This window comes from Equus quagga, chromosome 2, assembly GCF_021613505.1.
Source record: "Equus quagga isolate Etosha38 chromosome 2, UCLA_HA_Equagga_1.0, whole genome shotgun sequence".
NCBI lineage: Eukaryota > Metazoa > Chordata > Mammalia > Perissodactyla > Equidae > Equus > Equus quagga.
The window spans coordinates 114,670,674-114,689,762 of record NC_060268.1 but is presented as its reverse complement, the minus strand read 5'-3'; the positions used below and the strand labels follow the sequence as shown (position 1 = coordinate 114,689,762).

Here is a 19,089-nt window from a genome sequence, read left to right as displayed (position 1 = left end):
AATCCCTGGAATCACTTGCAGAATGCCATGGGAGTGTGCATATCCATGGGTCCAGGGGAGGGCCTCAGCCTTCATCGGATGCTGAAAGGGTCATGCCCCGGCTAGGTATGAAGAGAAATGACAGCACCAAGAAGGAGCAGGGCTGTGAGGCAGGCAGGCCTCGGCAGAGCTACTCACTGCTGCCTGCCTGGGCAACCTCTGTAAGCCCCAGAACTTGACGTCCCCATCAGAAAGGATGTCTCCCCGCTGCCCCCCTGGGTTAGGGGGAATTGTGTCACGTGAGATGAGATGTGTAATGCCCAGCACACAGCTGGGTCCAACTCCTGATGATAAACCTTTAAAGTACAAGGCTTTGCTAGCCCTGGTGGCCTAGTCGTTAAAGTTAGGCACTCACTGCTTCCGTGGCCCAGGTTCATTTCCCGGGTGTGGAACCACACCACCCATCTGTCAGTTGCCATGCTGTGGCTGCAGCTCACGTAGAAGAACTAGAAAGACTTACAACTAGAATATACAACCATTCATGGGGCGGGGACCAGGGAAAAAGGAAGATCGGCAAGAGACGTTAGCTCAGGGTGAATCTTCCTCTGCAAAAAATTTTAAAAAGTACAACAAGGTTAGCCAAGAGAAAGCTTGTGCCTGCTACTACATTTCTCAGAAATTTCCAGAATTGCAGGCTCCAGGATCTGGAAGGGGTCCTAAGATTCTGACCATACCATGGGAACCTGCCCCAGACAGCTAGTCCCTTCACAGTTGAACAGAAGCCTGACAGTGTTGCCTTCAGCTGTGCAGTAGACTCTCCCTTCCCTGGGCTGTCGACCCTACTGTCAGCTGGAGCAGAGCTGGCTGTGTCCAAGGCCAGCCGGTTATCCCTGGTGCCACCTTCCAACGTTCCTCCCTTTGTCCCTCTGGGCTGAGAGATGTGCTTCCTGCAGATGCCCCAGGGTGGGGGGAGTGCATGCTCCTTGAGTCCTGCCTCTCTTTCCCAAGACATGCCCTGGAGTGCAGAGTTGGTGTTGGGGGCAAGTAGCTAAGAAGCAGAAGCCAGGAGGCCTGAGGGCCATGGAGGGGCAGGTGGGGCAGGCCCTGGCCACTCCCATGTGGCTCCTGAAGGATGAGGTTCCTGCCCCACCTGGACACCCTGAGTCCCTTCCTGCCCCCGCCATCTCCCTGCCTTCCTGCCCAGAGCCAGGATGGTAAAGCCTGTGTGGGGTGAGGCAGTGAGCTGGAGGCCGGTAGGCCCTGCTCTGGGGCAGGGACCCTTGCCTTCACGGGCTCATCTCTGTGAGAGCAGACCCTGGGCATGGGAAACCCTCCAGCGAGGCATGCAGGGCTGCCCCAGACAGTTGTGAGCAGGGATGACTCTGTACAGACACTGCAGTAGCTAGAGTCAGTGTCATTTGTATTCCTGACCCAACTGTGTTTAAGTAAATCATTTGTGACAGCTTCAGCTGTGGGATTCTTTTATGAGACCACTGGGCAGTGTCAGGCCTCCCCTGGGCCTTGATGGGCTCTCAGCACAGGAAGCAGAAGCATGAGGGAAACAATGTCACCCTTGCCCATGTCACCCTTGCCCAGGCGCGGACAAGCACGAGAGTGAAGATGCGTGAAGCCCTTGAGGATGTAGCAACGGTCACATTTGGGTGCTCACAGAAGGCTGTGGCCATCGTAGTTAAGCCGGCGGCCCTGGCTCAGAATGATCTGGGCCTCCATCATAGCTGCAGCTCCCAGGGGTCCAGGGGGCTCCTGGGGTCATGGGAGTGGTATACAGGGTTTCTGAAGGCCACCATGTTGAGCATAACTGGAGTTTGTGAGTGGAAGGACGGTGTCCCAGATCATAAAAGGTGTACACACATGTGCGGGCGTGGCTGCCCCTCCTAGGGCGTATCTGGGTTTTGCACACGAGTGGCCAGAAGCTGATACCTTCCTCTGTAGTTTGCTTCCTGACGGAGGGCATGGACTTCTCAAGGCCCAAGTTTGCTAGGGCCACGCGAGGAAGCAGTGAGTGGCACTCTACTCTCCAGCTCAAATCTCTTGAAGAGGCTGCAAAAGGGAATTTCATTCGTAATCTTCTGCAGAAAGTTCCTAAAAACCCTCTCTTCCCATCTCTCCCAGGATCTCTCATGGCACTCAGGCTGCCTAAGCTCTCTCCACTTATTCTCTCAAAGGCCCAGAAGTCTTGCAGATCCCGGCTGCCCCCACTGTGTTCCCCTCTTCTGCTCCAGGGCCCTCAGTCCAGTCAGCTTCCATGCTCTCCATACTTTGGTGCAGTGTGTTCCTTAGATGTGAGTGTGTGTGTGTGTGAGAGAGATGCAGGGCAGCAGCAAATACTCAGAAGTTAAAGTTTTTGGCTGAGTCCCCTAAAAGGGGTCTCTGACTTGAGTTGTATTGATGCCGAGCTGCAGGCTGCACCCTCTGGAAAGGTTGGCGGGGATCGAGGGCAGTGTCCATGCAGTCCCCTGGCTGGGCTGTGCAGCACCCAAGGACCGAGTTTGCTATCTGACTACGACACACTTGGTGTGCAGGCACTTGTTCTGGGCTGGAAGCCACGCTCCGTGCGTCCCCCATCTGTCCTCCCACCCTACACCGTGAAGCTCAGTGTCCCTGTCTGACATACATGGCCTTCAGCATGGGCCTATTCTAGACATTGGAGTCGGGCATGGAAACAAGACTAATGGCTGCTCTTCTCTGAGGCCAGCTTCCCCTGGAGATCAGAGCTCAAGGCAAAAGCTTGTGTGAGAAGACTTTATTGGGGAGTGAGGTCCCAGGGGAGCAGGAGGAAGCAGGGGAGAGTGAATAGATGTAGGGTGCCTTCCAACATGGGATGCATCTCTGGATGTCTTTGGAGAGGATGTCTCTGGATGTCTTTTGTCTCCGTGAAGCTGTTGTCCATCTGAGGTGCGGAAGGGGAATTTACCTTCTGGCTCCCATGTCCCATTGACCCAGGTTTGCCACTAGGGTGTTCGTGGCCCTGCCCTGACTTCTGGGCTGTGCAGGTGGGCCCCTGGATGGATCCGCAGGGCCTCATGCCTCAGCGAGAACCGGCAGCCTGGGCAGGAGGCATGTGACTCGCTAATGGCTGTGAGGGCCTAGGTCAGAGGCCGTAGGTCAGAAGCAGTGGCAGCCGGTGCTGGGCCACTTGGGTGCCATCGAGGCAAGGCCCAGACCCAGACCTGAAACACAGGAAAGGACTCAGGCGAGTGTGGATGGATGGTCGCGGGTGGGGGTACCGACAAGGAGCCTTAAAAGAATGGAGTTGCGGGAGGCCGGGGCTTCCCGAGGCCGTGTTGTCTGTGCTGGACCATGGCAGGGAGCAGGCGTGAGCCCTGAAGCAGGCGTACGTGCAGGACCCCACTGCAGCCACTCGTGCTCTGGGGAGCAGCAGGAGATGTGGCAGATGGAGGAGCTTGGGCTGAGTGGGGAGGGCCGGATAGGTAGAGCGGTGGGGGGAGCCCTGGGAGGGGGCGGAAAGCTAGAGGGGGCAGCAGTGCAGCCGCACCAAGCCCTGCACCTTGTTGCTTTGCCTGCCTGGCCCACCTCCCCTACAGCCAGAACGCGGGACACTGATGGTGGCAGCTCATCCAGGCAGGTAGCAAAGGGCCCCTGGGCCTCAGCCTCTGCCCCGCCAGCCCTCTTTGCCTCCCCGGACCCTCACAGTGCTGCTCCACCTGTGCAGGGGCAACGAGTGTGGCCTCCTCACCTGGCACCCTTTTAGGCTCGGCCAGGAGGATTTGGGCCCAGATGCAGGGAGGACCCCTTCCTCAACAGTGCCCCCAGAGAGCCAAGTAAACCCAGGTATGAAACAGGCAGGTGCTAGCCCATGGCTGCTGCCCCTGAGCCCGCAGCCAGCCCTCTCCCTCCTGCACCTGGGTACCTGGGCCTGCCCTGCACCCACCTGGCCCTGCAGGCGGCAGGCAGCTCCCAGGCCTGTCTTCTAGGAGAGGTGAATCACGTTCACTTGCCTTGCTGTGAGCCGACTGCGTCTATAATTAGAAGGTGCTTGTCTTCCTGCCTGAACAGAGGAGGAGCTGCAAGGAGGCAGCCTGGGTGCTAGTCTGACCCCACTCTCCCCAGAAGGGCTGCTGCAGCGTCCAGGCCGGCCTGCCCCAGCCGACTGGGGGCAGAGCTGCGGTCCCCATGGGCTTCATCCTCTGGCCCTACAGAAGCTGGTGCTCTATCCTCCCCACCCCTGGGCTGGACTCAGGAGGCTTCTGGAGCTCTCCGCTGAGTGTCCGTGACCACAGCGTGCAAACGGGTCTGGATGCGTCAGAAGTGGCTGAGGCAGGAGAGAGCTCCCTGTGCTTCCTGCTCCTATTTTCATCTGGAAAACCTTGAAAAACCTCAGTCCCTGGCTGTACCCCAGGACACTTAAATCAGAATTATTGGAGTGGGAGGTGGGCAAAGTGGTTTCTTTAAAACTCCCCAGGTGATTCTGGTGTGCAGCCAGAGCTGAGCGGCACTGACCCAGGGGAAGCTGGCTCTCCTCACCTGCAGGCTGAACCCCTCAAAGGGACTAGCTCCGGTGAGGACGCGGGCCTGACCTAGCAGCCTCGGCTAGAACTCTGGGGCCTGCATTTTAACAACCGACCAGGTGATGGCGCTGCTGGTCCGGGCTGCACTCAGAACAGCGAAGCTTTAGGAGAGGATCTTAAACCCCGAAAACCGGTGAGTTCTGACTCGGAGAAGAGACACTACTGACAGATTCCTGGGGATTCTGACGCTGTGGCTCTGGCCATGCACCTGCTTTAGAGCATCCGCGAGGGTCTGGCTCTCTGGGGGCCTCCAAGGTCAGTGTGTCTAGAATAATCCAGCGCTTCTGTGTCCTGGGCACCCACATGGCCTGGGGCGGGGCGTGCGGAGCAGGCACAGCTGTGGGAGTCGGGTCCTCAGTGGGGAGGTGATTCCACGTCTAGTGAGCAGCTCTGTACACAGTGGGCTCATTTAATCCTCCCAGCAAATCTCTGAAGGAGCGCTCCCTGTGCCCATTTTACAGATGAAATTCAGGCTCCAAGAGGTTGAGGATTCTGATGAAGCTACAAGTGGCTGAGCCAGGCTCAGACTCAGGCCTCCCTGCCTGCCTTTCCTGCCATCCTGGCACTGCTGCAGTCTAGCTGTGTGACCTGGGGCAGTTACTTAGCCTCTTGGTGCCTTGTCCTCCTCTGCAGCCTGCAGAGAATAACAGTTTCTCTCATGGGTCATTGTGAGGGTTAAGGAGATTATCCGGCTCTAGCATTAGTGTCGCTGGTGGTGCGTACAAGGTGCTCAGGGTCTCAGCTGCTGTTTTCTTATTGTGATTGCCTTTGCTGTGTGTTCGCTCCCAAGATGTGAGCCCAGATTTCCTGGGAGCTCTGCTCTGAGTGGCCAGAGAAGGGGACCAGTTAGTGGTGATGGACACACAGGTGTGTGGCTAGAAGTCACAGTTCCTTTTCTTGCTGGGATGGGAGAGGAGGACCCCACGTGCAAAGACAGAAGGGACCACAGTGCTAAGAGGGGCGTCCGCAGAGGTGCCAGGTAGAGGGCTCAGCGGGAGTCACCTCATTTAACAGCTGGGGAAATTGAGGCTGGATAGACTTGTCCAGAAACAAGGAGCGAGTCTGTTGCAGAGATTCAAACCTGAGGGTGCTCTAAATTCCTGCCCAGGACACCCCACTCCGGGAACCTCCTCCTCCCACTTGGCCCTGAGCCTCAAGACACTCCCTGCAGTGCTCATGACTGGGAGGGGTGGGCTCTACCAGGGACTGAAGTGAGGGGCAAGGAAGGGGCTCTGGGGGTTCCCCAGGACCCCAGGGACTCAGTGCACAGAGGAGGAGGGAGAGGAGTGATATGTGGGCAGGATACCTGTTCAGAGAGACAAAGCCCCAGCCAGCATCCCTGGGTGGGTCCTGGGGCAGGGGAGATGCTGGGGTGGTCCTGCATGGCCCTAGTGGGGTCTGCCCATTCCCCGAGGGGGTTCTGGGCTCCTGCCTTGAAGCCCACCCTCACAGGTGACCCGCTAGATGGTGGTTGTGCTTCTGTACACAGGCCCAGCCCTGGGGCTCCTGCTTCTTCACTGTGCTTTTATATAGAAACATGCTGATTTAAGAACAGCCTGTTTGCACTAAAAAACAGTTATTTAAAAAATGACAAGATAGAACCACCGCAGGGCTTGTTAAAGCACAGGTGGTGGGCCTGCCGGAGTTTCTCACAGGCTTCTGACACTGTGGGGCCTGAGAGTGTGCAGACGGGAGTGTTCTGTGAGTCCGAACCTGCATCCTGGAGTGAGGGCAGCAGAGCCTGGGTCCACAGACATTCCAACTCCAGCCTTGTCCTGGGGAATTCCTTTGAGCTCCTTCCTCTTTACAAAGGGTTTTCCGAGGATTCCAAGGTGACCTTCAGGTGTTTGGCAGGGAAACCAGCGTTGTTTGGCTGGGTGCCCTTTTCCTCTGGTGTGCGGCTCCGTTGATGTGCTGTGGGTGGGAGTCAGCCCTGCTTGTGCAGCCTGGGGCCCTCTCATGGCAGTGAAATCATCATGGCTACCATTTGCTCTTCTGCGCAGTGGGGAAACTGAGGCCAGAATGCTCAGAGGCTTGCCCTGGTCCTGGTCAGAGAGCAGGCTGGCCTGGGGGCAGTGGCATCAACGGCAAGGTCAGCACTGAGGGCTTTGGGGGTCCTCGGAGGATATGTACACTTTCTAACTCCCCAGGCATGAGGAGGCAGCCCTCCTCCTAAGAGGGAGGGCAGCATGGTTCCCTGGGGAGGCAGGTGCTGGGGCTGTGGGACCTGCTGGCCAGTGACCTGAGAGGGCACAGCCTGGCTGTGGCCCCCGCCAAGGCAGGAAGGCCCAGCGCCTCCACTCCGACCTCAGCCCGGCTGCCCTCCAGGGCTGGGACTAGCTGAGCAAGTGGGGCCTCTGCTGGCAAATGGGCATCATGCTGACCCTCCGGGCGGCCGGCCGCCTCAGGCGATGGGAGTCCCCGAGGGCTGCAGGCTCTCCTGGGCCTCAGGAAAGCTCCCAGAAGAGGCCTGCTGCAGCGAGAGTGGGAGACCTCAGCCCCCGCCACACTGGGCCAGGACAGTGTGCGTGCCCCCACAGTGGGAGCAGCGGGCCCCAGACTGCTGCCCGAGATCTGTGGCTAACAGGCATTTCAAATTTAATGTGTCCAAAAGCAAGTTCCAGATCTTTCCCCAAAGCCCACCCTAATGCTCTTCCCCACACTGGGCAGGCTCTCGGGCCAGAGCCATGCTTCACAGAGTTCAGTTGATCCTGCTCCCCTCCCCCTCTGCTACCACCTGACCTGAGCAGTCTCTCCTTGGTTTTCAGATCCCTCTCTTGCTGGGTCTGCACATGACAGCCATGGTGACCTTCGCCCTAAGTCAGGTTGCTCCTGCGCTCTGAGCCCCCATGCATTCTGTCTCAGTTGGAGAAACAGCATGCCGCACCCAGGGCCCCGGTGTGCATGGCCTGGCCCATTACTCCTCAGACCAATTTCTCTCCTTATCCCCTCCACACACACTGGCCTCAGGACCTTGGCACCTGCTGTTCCTTATGCCTAGAACTTTTCTTTCTTATCCCAGGAAGCTGCACAGCTAACACTATCAGTCTGTCCCAAAGCCACCCACCTGAGGCTGCCTTGACCACCACCCTCATGCTCTGTGTATTCCTCCTGGGCGTTGTTTTTCTCTGTAGCTTCTCTTCTTCCCCTGGGATATCCCCCTAGGAGGCAGGGCCCTGTGTGTCCAGGCCCATGGACTGAGGCCTGGTATGCATGGAGCAGGTGCTGAAGAATCATTTATGAGACACCCGGTGGCTGCGGGCCACTGAGGGGCCCGCCTGCCCACCTGAGCTATCTAATGATGCCCCTGCTGGCCCTCAGGGGCTCTCACCATGCATTTGCACCCACGCCGGCTGCAGGCTGGCCTGGAGGAGGGCCTAGTGGAGGCGCCTTTGATGCCTCATGGCCTCGTTCTTCTCTCTCAGGAAACTATGCCCCAGACATCCGTCGTCTTCTCCAGCATCCTCGGGCCCAGCTGTAGCGGACAGGGGCAGCCCAGCATGGGGGAGCGAGGAGGCGGGGCCAGCGGCTCCGGGGACCTCATCTTTCAAGATGGTCGCCTCATCTCCGGGTCGCTGGAGGCCTTGATGGAGCACCTGGTCCCCACGGTGGACTATTACCCTGACGTGAGTGCCTGGAGCCTGGAGAGGGGTGTGACTGGTGGGAGTGACCTGGGCTCCAGGAGAGGCTGCTTCTGGGACAGGGAGGGAGGCCCAGATGGAGCAGGAGGGGGCAGCAGGGGAGGGCAGGGCAGCGAGGAGCCCCAGCCCCACCTCCTCTGCCTTCCTTGCCTCCTACCCTGCTCCCCGCCCCAGCCTAGGTGAGAGGAACCTGCAGTGACTTCCCTGCTGCTCCCAGGCAGGTGGGAGATGGCCCTGGTGGCACAAGGAAGCAGACACATGAGGGACCAGAGCAGGAGCCTGAGTTCTCCTGGGGGAGAAACAGGAGTCTCAAGAGCAAGGCCAGCACCTCGGGGTCCTGGTGAGGGGCCACCCAGCACGTGTCCTGTGTCTCAACTGGTAACCTCCATAGTCCAGAACCAGAGGGGACAGCTTTGCTGGCATGCAGATCCCAGGGCACATGCCCGCAGGCAGGGCTGGCCTTCAACAACAATCCACATCCTCCATTGTCACCTCAGGATGGCACTGGTACATACTTAGAACAGAGAGAAAGAGTTCCCTTGTCATGTGTGGCTTCCCTAATGCCTCCATAGGTGACAGATGACGTCTCTTAGCAGCAGTGGTGTTGGGCTTGCTTGTTCCCTCTGCAGAGTTGAGCTGCGCCAGCCTCCTCCCGGTGTCCCCTCCCTCCTGAGGGCAGAGCTGTGAGGTATTGTCCCCCTCCACCCTCCAGCTTTTATCTGATGGTGCTGGAGTCAACTCAGCTCCTAGGGTTCCTGGCCTACCCCACATGTCAGGCTGCCTCCCTTCCTCCTAGGGCTCTGTCTATCTTTTGTCTGTCCTCGCATCCATCCCGTAAACTCTCTCAGGGCCTGGCGGGGGCTGGTGTTGGTGGTGTAGACATGGCAGCTGAGGGCCCAGGTGGCAGAGCCAGGAAGAGGGGACCCGAGGCCCTGAAGAAGCCCAGGGAAGGGTCCTCCCGCCCCAGTGCTGGTCTTGGGGCAGTGACCTTGTGGGAGGAGCCTCCCCTCTTTTTTTTATTTTTAAAGATTTTATTTTTCCTTTTTCTCCCAAATCTCCAGGTACATAGTTGTGTATTTTTAGTTGTGAGTCCTTCTAGTTGTGGCATGTGGCATGCCGCCTCAGCATGGCCTAAGGAGCGGTGCCATGTCCACGCCCAGGATTCGAACTGGCCAAACCTGGGCCACCGAAGCAGAGCACACGAACTTAACCACTTGGCCATGGGGCCGGCCCCCTTTTGTTTTTGTTTTTGTTTTTGTTTTTTTTTTTTAAACCTTTTTTTTTTTTTTGAAAGATTTTATTTTTTCCTTTTTCTCCCCAAAGCCCCCCGGTACATAGTTGTGTATTCTTCGTTGTGGGTTCTTCTACTTGTGGCATGTGGGACGCTGCCTCAGCGTGGTCTGATGAGCAGTGCCATGTCCGCGCCCAGGATTCGAACTAACGAAACACTGGGCCGCCTGCAGCGGAGCGCGCGAACTTAACCACTCGGCCACGGGGCCAGCCCCTTGTTTTTGTTTTTAAAGATTTTATCTTTCCTAAAACCAAGGACATTTTTTTTCTTTTTTTGAGGAAGATTAGCCCGGAGCTAACATCTGCTGCCAATCCTCCTCTTTTTGCTGAGGAAGACTGGCCCTGAGCTAACATCTGTGCCCATCTTCCTCCACTTTATATGTGGGACGCCTACAACAGCGTGGCTTGCCATGCGGTGCCATGTCCGCACCTGGAATCCAAACGGGCGAACCCCGGGCCTCCGAAGCAGAATGTGTGCACTTAACCACTGAGCCACTGGGCCGGCTGAGCCTCTTTTAGGTGTGTCCCAGAGTGGTCTCCTTAGCCAACTGTCACACAGTGTCACCCCCAAAGCACTGTGCCCTGGGATCGTGCTTCCCAGGAGAGAACAAAGGGGTGGCGGGGGCAGAAATGGGGAGCCCAGAGAGTCCAGCTGGGCGTCGGCTCCTCCGCCAGCTCCTGGGTTTCCTGCCCTCCCTCACTGCCCTGCCCTGCATACGTGGGCAGCCGGGGACACAGGTCAGTTTCCGTGCTTCTCCTGGGAAACACATGGCTCCTCTCTGGATTTTCTTCTTGCCTTTGGCTAACAACTCCAAGGTGTGACACCTGGGTGCCTTTCCTCACAGGGTTGAACCATTTGCTAGAAAGGGGACCACAGACCAGATGGGACCCCTGAGCGCCTGTGCTGCACAGTCTGGGGATAGGGCATGGGAAGTTTGGGGGTGGTTAGAGGAACCCCTGCTGTGCGAGGGAGAGCCTCCCCCTCTATCCTCTGAGTGCTTCATGGGGGTAGTGAGGACCTGAGGCCCTGAGGCCTGTCCCATGAGGCCTGTGCTCCCAGCAAACACAGCCCAGCTTGCTTTGGGCTGCAGCAAGGAACACGTGCTCCTTTGGGCCTGGAAGGGGAGTGGAGGGTCCTGAGCCCCAGCCTGCAGCAGCCATGTGGGAGCAGAGTCCCCGGGAGAGCCCCAAGCAGCCTCCCCAACCCCCACGTCCGCCCCGTCTGCAGGCAGGGCCCAGTGTGGAGATCCCACAGGCACTGACCCCCACCCGACGAGAGCCTTTGGAGAACCCTCAGCCCTGGGCCCTGCTCTCTGCCACCTTTCAGTCCAGATCATGAGGACGCCTCAGAGCCTGCACCACACAGCCCGGTGACGAGGGGCGTGTTGACCTGGGACAGAGGGGCCCTGGTGTGGCAGGTGGGGACAAGGCCCACAGCCTGGTAGCAACTGCATGGGGGCTTGCAACAGGGGCTGAGGAGGCCCTGCCCTGCCCCCTGGATGAGGCCCCACCCCGCTGGCCCTGGGCAAAGCCAGTGAGGATCTGGAGAAGCAGCGGGCTTGGAGCCCAACCCGGGGAGCACCCCTGCCCCAGTTGGGTTGGGCAACAGGCTCACACAGGTCCAGAGTCCCACCAACATCCAAGACTGGGTTCAATCCCCATCATGGGGTAGGACCGAGGGCAGGGGAGAATCCTAGCAGAATAAGACTGCCAGGAGCCAAGCCTGTCAGGGGAGGCCTCTGAGAGGTGCTGCGAAGTGGGGTTTGATCTGTGCCTTGCAAGGTGGACAGGATTTGGGTAGCAGTGAGAAGGAAGGGCATTCAAGGTGATGTAAACCATGCAGGAGAAGGCATGGCCGCTGGATGGTGATGTTGGGCTGGGAGGCGGTTGGACCAGGTCGAGGAGAGGCTGTGGCCACACCTGGGGGGCCACGCCAAGCCTGACCCAATCTTCACCCTCTCTCCCTGTCTCTTTCCTTCAGAGGACATACATCTTTACGTTTCTCTTGAGCTCCCGGGTCTTCATCCCCCCTCATGACCTGCTGGCCCGTGTAGGGCAGATCTGCCTGGAGCAGAGGCAGCAGCTGGAGGCCGTGTCGGAGAAGGTAAAATCTGCTGATGGGAAGCTGCCCGTCTCTCTGCCCCTCGCTACTCCTCTGGCTCACGCTAGGGAGAGAAGCATGGTCAGAGTAAGCTGGCAGGACAGGGTCTGGCTGAGTCCACCCTGGGTCCCTCCCTGATGGGGGCAGGTTGGCTTACCTCTGGCCTCCTGGCACACCTGTGGTGTGGCTCCCCCCGGGGTCCAGAGGAGGGCTGCACTCAGAGCTGAGCACACCTCCCAGGAGGTGGGAAGTAACTGCTGTCGGTGGGCACGCCCCCTACCCCCTCTCGCAGACAGCTCTGCCAGCTCTCCTGGTCAGTGCTAGGACACCCAAAATGGAAGGTCTGGCTATAGCTGGTAGAAAAGCAGCCAGTGGGGCCTGGGTCATTGCCCCTCTAAGCCGGGTCGGGTGGCAGCACCCTCAGGCTGGTGCCTACTCAATAGGAGTTTTCAGTGACTCAAATAGGGCTGTTTGCTACTGTTGTCTCTTCTGATTGAGCCAGGCTTTGGGCAGTCAGGATGGTCAGGAAGCCACTGCTGTCTCTCAGGCCCTGGGAGCAGGGACATGGGGTGAGGCTTTTAGAAGCCTGGGGTCTGGTGCAGAAGAAGGTGTGGTGGGTATGCTGTCAAAGAGCTGGCAGGGCCTAGTCTGGGTTGCAGCAGAGCAGGGCCTGTCCTGGTTTGCTGATGACCCTCCCCTCCACGTCCCCTCCACAAGGCCGCCTGTTGCAGCAAAGGCCTGTGAACGCCTGACCCCCCCCTCAGAGTCTCCTCTCCAGAGGGGCCCTGACCTGGGGTGCCACTGGGCAGGGACAGACACAGACGCTGTCCACAGCCTGGGGGTCAGGAAGGGGTCCTGAAGGGACAGGTGGAAATAAGCCAGAGCAGGGTGAGTTGGGGGATGAAATTCTAGGCCAAGGGTCAGTGTGGGGACAGTAGAAGCCTGAGAGGAGCCTGGGGTGAGCAGCCATCCTCTGTCCCATGGTGACAGGCAGGGCAGGGCCTCTGAGGAGGGAATTCTGGGTTCCGGCTTCTGCTCAATGTGGGGTGCTGTAGCATCTGGGGGAAGTGTCAGCAGGGCCCCTGGGAATGCCAGGTGCATGGAACTCTGGCAAGGAGGAGTGGCTGCAGGGAGGAGGGGGCCAGCTGGGAAAGACTCTACCAGGCTGGGAAGCCAACACTAAAGGACGGGCTGGGAGCGTGGGGCATGGCTAGGGCTGGGGGCGTGGCCGGGGTGAGGAGAGCATCAGGTGGGTTGGTGGCAGCAGCGTGGGCAGACGGGGGTGGGAAGATGCAGGGTGGAGTGTTGGGTGGTGTGAGAGCCGGGTCCTGAGGGCCGAGGCCGGCCCCAGGAGCCAGGGCAGTCGAAGTCGGGCAGGTACGGGCCGGCAGGGGGCTGGTCAGGGCCAGGGAGGAGCCTCGGCGGGCACAGGAGAGGTTTGGGCCCACGTGGGCGTTTGGCAGGACAGTGCGGGCTGGGCACTGAGCGTCCGGCTCCCCCTCCGCGGGCTGTATGCGTGTGTGTGGACCTGGGGCGACAGCAGGGGGCCCGGACCGCCCACCGTGACACGAAGTTGGAGGAGGTCACCTCCAGTCGGCACCAGTTCCCAGCACTTGCCAACCTGCCTGTAACCGAGAGGGGGCAGGCGAGAGACTCGTTTAATGTTAGTGATTTTGCTTGCTTTTTATTGTGTTCTTTTTTGTGGGTAACTTATAATTACAGCAAATGAAATTAGTTTTCTATGTCATGGTAGTGATAAGTTTTTTGAAAATGAATTTATTTATGTGACAAAGAGAGCTGCCTTAAGGGGAATATGAAACAAAGCAGGTATGATAAAACTGCAGGTGGACTGGGTGGGTCACGTCTCTTCCCAGGGACCCAGCTTGGGGCGGGGGTCGCAGGTCCTGCAGGGAGATGGGTGGGGGATGTTACAGACCGGGGCAGGGGTGGGGGACTTGAACCACTTGTCATCTTGTCGCCCACTCTGGAGGGTCAGACCTCACTCTGTCCCCCACTTCCCCAGGCCAAGCTGAAGTCTTTCTCAGCCAAGATCGTGCAGCTGCTAAAGGAGTGGACAGAGGCCTTCCCCTATGACTTCCAGGATGAGAAGGCCATGGTGGAACTGAAGGCCATCACCCACCGGGTCACGCAGTGTGACGAGGTGAGGTCCTCCCTCCTTGAACCCTGGCAGAACTCCCTGGGTCTATGTCCCAGGGAGGGTCTACTCTCACAGGAGAGTGAGTCTTCAGGGACAGCTTTGCTGTCACTCCCCCAAGAGGAGTGCTGCGTGGCTCCATTTTGCCCCTCCAAACCCCCCAAGAAAACAGCTCAGCTGGCCAGCAACAGGCCAGACTGGCCCTGGGCACCCTCTGCAAGTGGGAGACCCTGTGGCCCGAGTGGTGGGCTAGAATGAGCCCAGGCCCCACCCTCTCCTAGCCTTTGGGTGGGTGGAGTGTGGGCATAGTTAAGAAGTTGTAAGAGCCTGTCTGCCTTTTTATGGCTCCCAGCTGGCTCTTGGCCTGCAGAGGAGACAGGAAACCTGGAGAGCCGAGAGGGAGCCTGGGCTGGCTGGGCCTCGACGATGGAAGTGCTCTGTGTGCTCAGCAGCTTCTGTCTGCCCAGAGGTCTCAGAAAGCCTAGGGAGAGCTTGGGAGCAGGGCTGCCCCTACCCACGGAGCGAAGGATCTTTGTCCCAGAGAAAGCCCTTCTGGATGCTGTCATCCTACTGTGGGAAGGCCACAAGAAGTACCTCAGTTGGCTATTACTGGGAAAGCCGTGCTTCTCAGACCCGAAAGCCTACCCCTGGCCCTCAGCTCTCTTCCCCACAGGACAGCTAGCTGAGCCCACCCTCCCCAGAGGTCCTCAGAGAGCCCCACACTACCCCTCTGTGTCATCAAAGGCCTAAGCACCCATGGCAGGGTTACATAGGGGATGTGGGTTCAAAGTTAGGCCCATCCCTGGAGATGAGATGGGTCCCTCTGGAGAAGTAGTGGTGTTACTGCCAGCCCACGCCGGCACCTTCATCACCCCCTGTCCCCTGCAGGAGAATGGCACAGTGAAGAAGGCCATCGCCCAAATGACGCAGAGCCTGCTGCTGTCGCTGGCTGCCCGAAGCCAGCTTCAGGAGCTGCGGGAGAAGCTCCGCTCACCGGCCATGGACAAAGGGCCTATCCTCAAGGCCAAGCCGCCAGCTGCTCAGAAGGACATCCTGGGCGTGTGCTGTGACCCCTTGGTGCTGGCCCAGCAGCTGACTCATATTGAACTGGTCAGTGCTGCAGTGCCCCCTTCCCAGGATGGGGCTGGTGGTGCACTCACTGATGCTGTGGGCCACTGGACCCTGGGCATGTTTCTCAACATAGTGCTGCATGGTGTGTCCCCTGCCAGTCAGACTGGGGTGTCAGGTGAAGCCCACTTGCTAGCTCCAACCACTGCCTCTGGCAGGTGTCCACTTGAGCAATGTGTTTCTCTGTGCCTGGGTCCCCAGGATCAAGGCAGTGCTATGTTAATGGGAGGAGCTGGGGCAACGGGGACCACAGAGGTCCCAGGATAGAGGACCAGCCTGGGAGGAGGTGACAGGCTTTGAGAGGGAGAGCCACTTTCTCTGCCCCGTCACCTCATCCTGCCTGTGTCCTGTGCTGGGAAGTTACCCTGCACATAGCAGCCATTGCTCCAAGGCTTCCGCCTCACTCCCACACAGTCCTGTTTCCTCCCTTCCCAGGGGGGGCCTTCTAGACCCTAAGGTACATTTAGGTGGGGCCTGGGCAAGGCCTGCCCCCTGGCTTGGTGCCCTATCAAGGAGCAGCTGTGGTGCATGCCTACAGGGAGGTCCTAAGTGCTGCTCTGAACATGCCCTACCCCCCCGAGTATGGGGCCTGCCTGAGGATGGCAGGCTTGTCACCCCTCCTGTGCTCTCTCCCCACTTCGCCCCAGGAGAGGGTCAGCAGCATTCACCCTGAGGACCTGATGCAGATTGTCAGCCACATGGACTCTCGGGACAAGCACAGGGTGAGGGGCTGCACTGTGCTCTGGTGACCTGAGGGTGGGCCTGGCACCTATACCCCATGCAGAGTGGGTGGGGGCCTCATCTAGCACACCTGAGCGCCCCCAGAGTGTCAGGCCCGCAACCTGATGGACATGGATCTGGCCTCCTGGTGCCTGCTTCAGGGGGTCAGTGGACAGCCACGCAGGGTGATGCCTGCTGGGAGGGGGCCCAGTGTTCCCAGGGGCCTGGGGAGCCAGCCTGACCTCTAAGCCTAGCCCTGGGGGACCAGGGGGGCAGTCATCCTGGGAAACTTGGGCCAGCCAAGGGCATCTGTCTAGCTGCCCCCACCCCATCTCCTCCTCTGGCCACGGGTCCTGCTCCTTGGTTCTGGGGTTAGGGCTGGGAGAGCACTTGCCGACAGAGTCCTTGGTCTCCCTGTGACCTGCTGTGTCCCCCTAGTGCCGAGGGGACCTGACCAAGACCTACAGCCTGGAGGCCTATGACAACTGGTTCAACTGCCTCAGCATGCTAGTGGCCACCGAGGTGTGTCGGGTAAGCGCTGCATGGTAGGCACGGTGGAGAGGTGCTCTCTCCTCCCCGACCCCGCAGTGCTCCCCAAGGCTCCAATTCCTGCCCCCCTTGGATGACTTTGACAGTGGAGACAGGAAGTCTCCATTGCCAGGGCCTTGGAGGTGCCACCCTCCCCCGCCATGCCCCGTCCAACATTGATGCCTTAAATTACAACAGAGACCCATCCGTGGAGTGCACCTTGTGCCTAGCGCAGGCTGCGAGCTCATTCAGGGCTCCCTTGGTCCTCTCAGCCCGCCCTCCTGCCCCTCTACCCAGCACTGAAAATGCCACAGCTGCGTTTCCTGCCTCTGCAGCCAGTGAGCATTCCCCCACCCCGGGTCTGCCAGCTCGGTGGGCACAGGGCAGCTCCTGTCCAGGCTGCCCTTCAGGGACTGGTGCTGGAGGGGACAGCCCCCTGGTGGGGCTCACACCGGGTCTGACCACCCTCTAGGTGGTGAAGAAGAAGCACCGGACCCGCATGCTGGAGTTCTTCATTGACGTGGCCCGGGAGTGTTTCAACATCGGGAACTTCAACTCCATGATGGCCATCATCTGTGAGTGTCTGGGCCCCAGGGGCTTCCCATGCAGCTTCTGCATGGCTTGCCTCCCTAGCCCTGACCCTACCTGCTGTCCCCTGCAGCTGGCATGAACCTCAGTCCTGTGGCGAGGCTGAAGAAAACGTGGTCCAAAGTCAAGACTGCCAAGTTTGATGTCTTGGAGGTAGGTACCCCAAGCCTCATCCTGCACTGGCCTGAGGAGGAGGGTGGGCCTCCCATCATGCTCAGCCCCCTTACTCAGGACCTGTCACTCACAGTTCAGTCTGGTGTTGGGCAGCCCTCAGGAGGCAGGTAGCTTCAGCTCTCCTCGGCCTTTCATCACCTAGAGCAAGTTCTGGGGAGGGGTTAGTAAAGAGTCGGCTAAAGTGGGCCATGAGCCTCCTATTGGGCGATGCTGACTAAGCAGAGACGGGCCTTCTCCTGGCCCGACTTCCCGTGGTGCTGGATTATCTGAGTGGCCCAGGGGCTGACAGGTATGTTTACGCCAGATGCATTTGATTGTAGAATCCACTTTTTGCCCAAATGTATGTCTTGGAGCTGTTTAGGTTTGGGAGGTGTCACTCTAAGTAAAGGGGCAAAGGAAGGTTTCAAAATGCAGGAGGTGAGACCCAGGCTCTGCAGGGCAGAGAAGAGGTGTGAGTGAGCTGTGAACTTCTCTACAGCTTTCCTGAGGCACTCCGACCCAAATCTGGAAGGTCCTGGACTGGTGCTCAGCCAGGTGCCTCTGGGCTTCCCTCCCTATGCTCACTCCTGGAGAGGAGGCCTCTTCTGGTGACAGTCTGAGACCTCCCAGAGGGGAAGTACCTTCCCCATCAGCTGTTTCCTGCTTTGCAAAGGGGCGTCCTGAGCAGTTCTGAGAGGCACAGGGGGAGCGCGGCCCACCACATTCTCCCATCTGCCCACAGCATCATATGGACCCATCCAGCAACTTCTGCAACTACCGCACAGCCCTGCAGGGGGCCACGCAGAGGTCCCAGATGGCCAACAGCAGCCGAGAGAAGATTGTCATCCCTGTGTTCAACCTTTTCGTTAAGGACATCTATTTCCTGCACAAAATCCACACCAACCACCTGCCCAATGGGCACATCAACTTCAAGGTGAGTTCAGCCCTTGTGGTCTGAGGGGAGGGACCAGGGTGTCCCAGCACAGGGTGGGCAGACCACCCGGTCTTGCCTCAGGTCAGGCAGAATCTATGAGAGCTGCAAGGCAGCAGCCCTGTGGCAGGAGGGCCTTTAGGACTGAAAGCTCCAGGGTCGGTCATGGGTGCCGTCTGAGGGGTGAGGGCAGCCTCAGCCCTTCTGGGTGGGTGATCTGGTTACGGAGCTGGTAACCCAGGGAACCTGTATTTACCCAGGACCCTGGTCCCAGTGCTGACCCCACTAGTTACACAGAAAAGCGGCACCCCTCGGGGGTTTGGGGGTCAGAAAGGCTTGAGGCAAGAAGGCACACGGGCATGGAGGAAGGGGCAGCAGAATTCTAGATGGAAGCTAAGGGAACTTGGCCAAAGCCGGGAGGGTAAGACAAAGATGAGTGGGGAGATGTGGGGGAGTTGGACTGCCCAGTGTTCACCTCACACAGGTGAGGGGTGGGAGGGACGGAGAGATTCTTATATAGGCCCCCCCAGAGAGTGAGATCATGATGTATTCTGATTGGCGGTGCTGTGCTGGGCATGGCTGGGATGCCTGCCTCAGCCTGGAGTCACAGAGGGGGCCCTCTTGGGGTCCCCGCATAAGGGAGACACAGACCCTCCTGCAGCCTTTTGGACCAAGCAGAGTGCAGGAGAGAGTAGCCTTGGGGACACCTGCTGGTTCTGATGCTGTTCAAAGTGCTTCCATGGCCACGAAGTCAGCTATGCAGGGCCACTGTCCCATCTCGCTGAGACCAGGGAAGTGAGCAGAAGACTGACACTAGACTCTGCATCCCCTGCCCTAACCAAGGGTTTCAAGCTTGAGGTGATAAATGAACATCCAGTTGGTCTTCTGCCCCTTCAGAAATTTTGGGAGATCTCCAGACAGATCCACGAGTTCATGACATGGACACAAGTAGAGTGTCCCTTCGAGAAGGACAAGAAGATTCAGAGTTACCTGCTCACGGCACCCATCTACAGCGAGGAAGGTGAGGGCTGCCTCTCCATGGCAGCACGCCCACCTCCCCACAATGTACACATCACCCTGACCGCCCCCCCCCCCCCCCCCGTCCACAGCCTGTGTAGTTCTTGGGGTCGCCCTCAGAGGCAGGCCTGATCGTTATCCCCATGCTTCAAAGGGGAAGCTCAGCTCGTAGGAGTGAGTGCATGAGGGTGGGTTGTGGGCAGATGACAGATGAAGAATAAGGACAAGAGATGAGGCTCCAGAGGCCATTTGAGAGAGCCAGAATGGGGTTGGGTCCGTGCTGCAGCACTAGGAAACTTCTCAGAGAC

The 19,089-nt window shown here is 58.8% G+C and overlaps 1 protein-coding gene across 3 annotated transcripts in view; it reads left to right on the top strand.

Annotated features, from left to right (window-relative positions):
* Nucleotides 1–19,089, top strand: part of RASGEF1A (RasGEF domain family member 1A) — a 78,682-nt gene that overhangs the window by 58,308 nt on the left and 1,285 nt on the right. For all 3 annotated transcript variants that reach the window (XM_046654333.1, XM_046654334.1, XM_046654332.1), the window contains exons 2-11: nt 7,955–8,155; nt 11,442–11,564; nt 13,585–13,722; nt 14,605–14,826; nt 15,492–15,566; nt 16,003–16,095; nt 16,565–16,667; nt 16,754–16,833; nt 17,576–17,767; nt 18,662–18,785. In XM_046654333.1, the coding sequence (XP_046510289.1) occupies nt 7,955–8,155; nt 11,442–11,564; nt 13,585–13,722; nt 14,605–14,826; nt 15,492–15,566; nt 16,003–16,095; nt 16,565–16,667; nt 16,754–16,833; nt 17,576–17,767; nt 18,662–18,785 (1,351 nt within the window). The remainder of the gene's footprint in view (nt 1–7,954; nt 8,156–11,441; nt 11,565–13,584; nt 13,723–14,604; nt 14,827–15,491; nt 15,567–16,002; nt 16,096–16,564; nt 16,668–16,753; nt 16,834–17,575; nt 17,768–18,661; nt 18,786–19,089) is intronic.